The 3,334-nt window shown below is 52.7% G+C and overlaps 1 protein-coding gene across 1 annotated transcript; it reads right to left on the reverse strand.

Annotated features, from left to right (window-relative positions):
* Positions 1-1,891: 1,891 nt before the first annotated feature.
* LOC111549981 lies at positions 1,892-2,529 on the reverse strand. The gene is given in 2 exon segments (XM_023223190.2): positions 1,892-2,340; positions 2,343-2,529. Coding segments are annotated over 2 exon segments (636 nt in total).
* Between the last annotated feature and the right edge of the window lie 805 nt (positions 2,530-3,334).

The following is a 3,334-nucleotide window of genomic DNA, read 5'->3' on the forward strand; positions in this document are numbered from 1 at the left end:
TGCCTTTTTTTTTTTTTTTTTTTTTGAGACAGGGTCTCTCTCTGTCGCTCAGGCTGGCGTGCAGGGGTGCGATCTCAGCTCACTGTAGCCTCTGCCTCCCAGGTTCAAGTGATTCTCCCATCACAGCCTCCTGAGTAGCTGGGACTACAGGGACACATCATCACACCCAGCTAATTTTTGTATTTTTTGGTAGAGGCGAGGTTTTGCCATGTTGTCCAGGCTGGTCTTGAACTCCTGACCTCAAGTGATCCACCCACTTTGGCCTCCCAAGATTGATGTCTCTTGAGTATCTCTGTGGTTCCAAGGTCTCCTTTAGTGATGGGAGACCACAGTCATACCAATTTCATTCAGTAAGCATTTGCTGAGGACTTTTTATGTGCAAAGCAATCTGCTGGGTCCAGCAGGGGCTACAAAGAGATATAAGTGAGGGCTCTTTCCTGTCAGGAATTGAGAATAGTCCAATCTAGGTGACTGCTAACCTGGGAGTCCTATAACTTTTGGAAAGTATTTGGTTATTGAAAATAACTCTAGTCTGCTTTTAGCCCCTCAATTCATATATGAAATGAGTTATGCCATTTTTGTATCAGGATCATAAAAATAAATACTAGTCTTTACAAACCCGCTTTAAATGAATGAAAGAAGCCCCAAAGAGAAGTATACATTTGTATTTTCTTAAACAGCGTATACACAGTCATGTGCCACATCACAACGTTTTGATCAACGAGGGACTGCACATACAATGGTGGTCCCACAAGGTTATAATGGAGCTGAACAATTCCTATGGCCTAGTGATGTCATAGCCATTGTAACATTATAGCCCAATGTGTTACCCTGTCTATGTTGAAATACACAAATTCTTCCCATTGTGTTGCACTTGCCTACAGTATTCAGTATAGTCACATGCTGAACAGGTTTGTAGCCCAGGAGCGATAAGTCACATCTTATAGCCTAGGTGTGTAGGAGGCTTTACTATCTAGGTTTGTGTAAATGTACTCTATGATGTTCACACAATGACGAAATTGCCTAAGGATGAATTTCTCAGACTGTATTGCTGGGTATCCCTGTCGTTAAGATTACCACACTTGAGAGCTAGAAGGAGCCTTAGAGACCAGCTAAAACCTAATCTGAGTCACAGTTTGGGTGCTAGCAAAGGGCCTGTGACCCTGTCTCCTCCTTCCACCCCTCCTGTGAGATATTGGGCAGAGCATTCAGTTTCTTCATGTCAGTTTTCACCAGCTGGAAAAGAGAGAGAAAAGGCACAGTGCAGGGTTGCCAGGTTCAGTAATTCTAGTTCCTGGAATCAAGGACAGGAAGCCTTTTAGTTACTTGCACACCCTAACTTTTCTAGCTTCGATTGAATCAATCATTTAACTGTCAGCTAATTACGGCTTTGGGAAGTTTACATCATGCATCTTTTTATGGCACCCCTTAATGGGAGGCTTTGGAGATTAAAACTCTTGACAATTTCCACGATGTAAAAAAGGAAAGTTGACCTACAGAAAGATGGGACAGTGATGAACATTTGAGAAGCTTGAAGCAGCAATGGGATCTACACAGTAGCCTACTTAAAGTAGTGCTGATGTGAAAGCTTAGCCTAAGTTACTGAAAAATGACAGCAGTGTGACCTGTGTCCATAGCAATGGCACTTTATTGAGCAGATGATTGCTTTGCACCTACTACCAAGCACGCGCTTGTTCCAGGATAGCCCCATGAAGCAGGTCCTATTATCATTCCACTTTACAGATGAAGAAACTGAGGCATAGAGAAACGTGTCCAAGGGCTGACACCTGGTAAGCAGTTGAGTCAGAAATGAAAAAAAAAAAAAAAAAGCCAGGCTGGCTCCGCAGACCATCCTGTCGCTCCCTACTCAGCTGACCTCCCTACGTCTCTGCTATCCTCTGACCTGCCGGCTGGGCACGCCAATGTCGCTCGTTTGCGTGCCTCGAAGCCCCGCTTTGGCTCCCGGGCTTCCAGCGCCCGCTTCCCGCCGAGGGGCTCCGGGCACCTGCAGTCCTGGGAGCGCGTCCCCGAGGCGGGCGGGAGCGCGCACGGCGGGAGCGCGGGAGCGGCGCGCACGTGCCGCCGGGAAGGGGCCGCGCCAAGATGGCGGCGGCCGCGGCCGCTGTGGTGACGGTTGGCGGCGGCCGGTGAGGCGGGCGGGGCCGGCGACGCGGAGGCGGGGTCCCGGGCGAGCCGCCCTGGGAGGCGGGGGCCGTTTCCATAGCGGCGGCAGGAGGTGTCGCGCCGGGGAACTTCCTGGTTCCCGGGCTCGGCTTCGCCGGGATCCTCTTGGAAGGGAAACAATGGGGCGGAGGGCACTGCGGTAGCCGCCGCCGCCGCGCTGGACCTGCTCGGCCGCCCGGGACCTCCCGCTCTGCCCGCTGCCTACAGCCTCGCAGTCGGGACCGTACTGAGGTAACTTCCATTCCTCAGCTCCCGCCGCGAGGGACTGGCGGCGGCGGCGGGCTCCGCGGGCGTCCTCTCCGGGCCGGGACTCGGAGTTGGCCCCGGGGAGCCGGACGCCGCCATTCCCGGCCCCGGGAGGAGGGGACGCGGCTGCGGTTCGCGGCTCGGCCCTGGGGGGCGGCTCGGGCACAGTGCGGGGGCTGCCCGTGTGTCCCCGCGCCCGGACCGTGGGGTCCGCGGGGCGATGGGCGGGCTGGGGGCGCCGCGCGGGGTGTGGGGCGGCCCGGGGGTGGAACCCGGCGACGACCTCCCAGAGCGAGCCGCGGTCCCGGCCAGGCGCGTCTGCCTCGCAAGTTTCAGTCGCGTCTCCCGAGCCTCAGGACCCGAGCAAACTTCGTGCCTTTAAATGACTGCCTTGATGCCGCGGAACTTTGTTTGGACCAGGCGAGGGGAGGATGGGGCGAATGAGGGGTTTGCAAGTCTTGAAAATCCGTGCGCCTTTGCAAAGTTTGCAAAATAGTTTGGCGCTCACAACCCTCGGCTGGTGCGGCATTTGTACTGCGTGAGAACGGTTCCTCGCAGGTGTTTTACTGCCAGAAAATGCGGGAAGCGTATGAATCCATGGGTGCACGTTTCTGTAATTTGAAAATGTTGTTTTTCCCCACCCCACCCTTATCCCTTTCTTTCCTGACATTTAATCCGCAGATAGATGCTTTTTAGACAGTAGGCTTTAGCATGCTTCCTTTGGACGGGGAAGGCTTGTTGAACTGGGGCCATACCTAGTCATTGGAAATAATGGGAGACGAATGGAAAAAAAAAGTGAGGACGCCGTCTTAAGTATGTTGCTTGTTGGAAGAAAATGGTTTCAGTCCTATATTAATCCTTTTATAAAATAATTACATCTTTGGGATATTTAATATTTCATAGC

The sequence above is a fragment of the Piliocolobus tephrosceles genome, chromosome 9 (assembly GCF_002776525.5).
Source record: "Piliocolobus tephrosceles isolate RC106 chromosome 9, ASM277652v3, whole genome shotgun sequence".
Classification (NCBI taxonomy): domain Eukaryota; kingdom Metazoa; phylum Chordata; class Mammalia; order Primates; family Cercopithecidae; genus Piliocolobus; species Piliocolobus tephrosceles.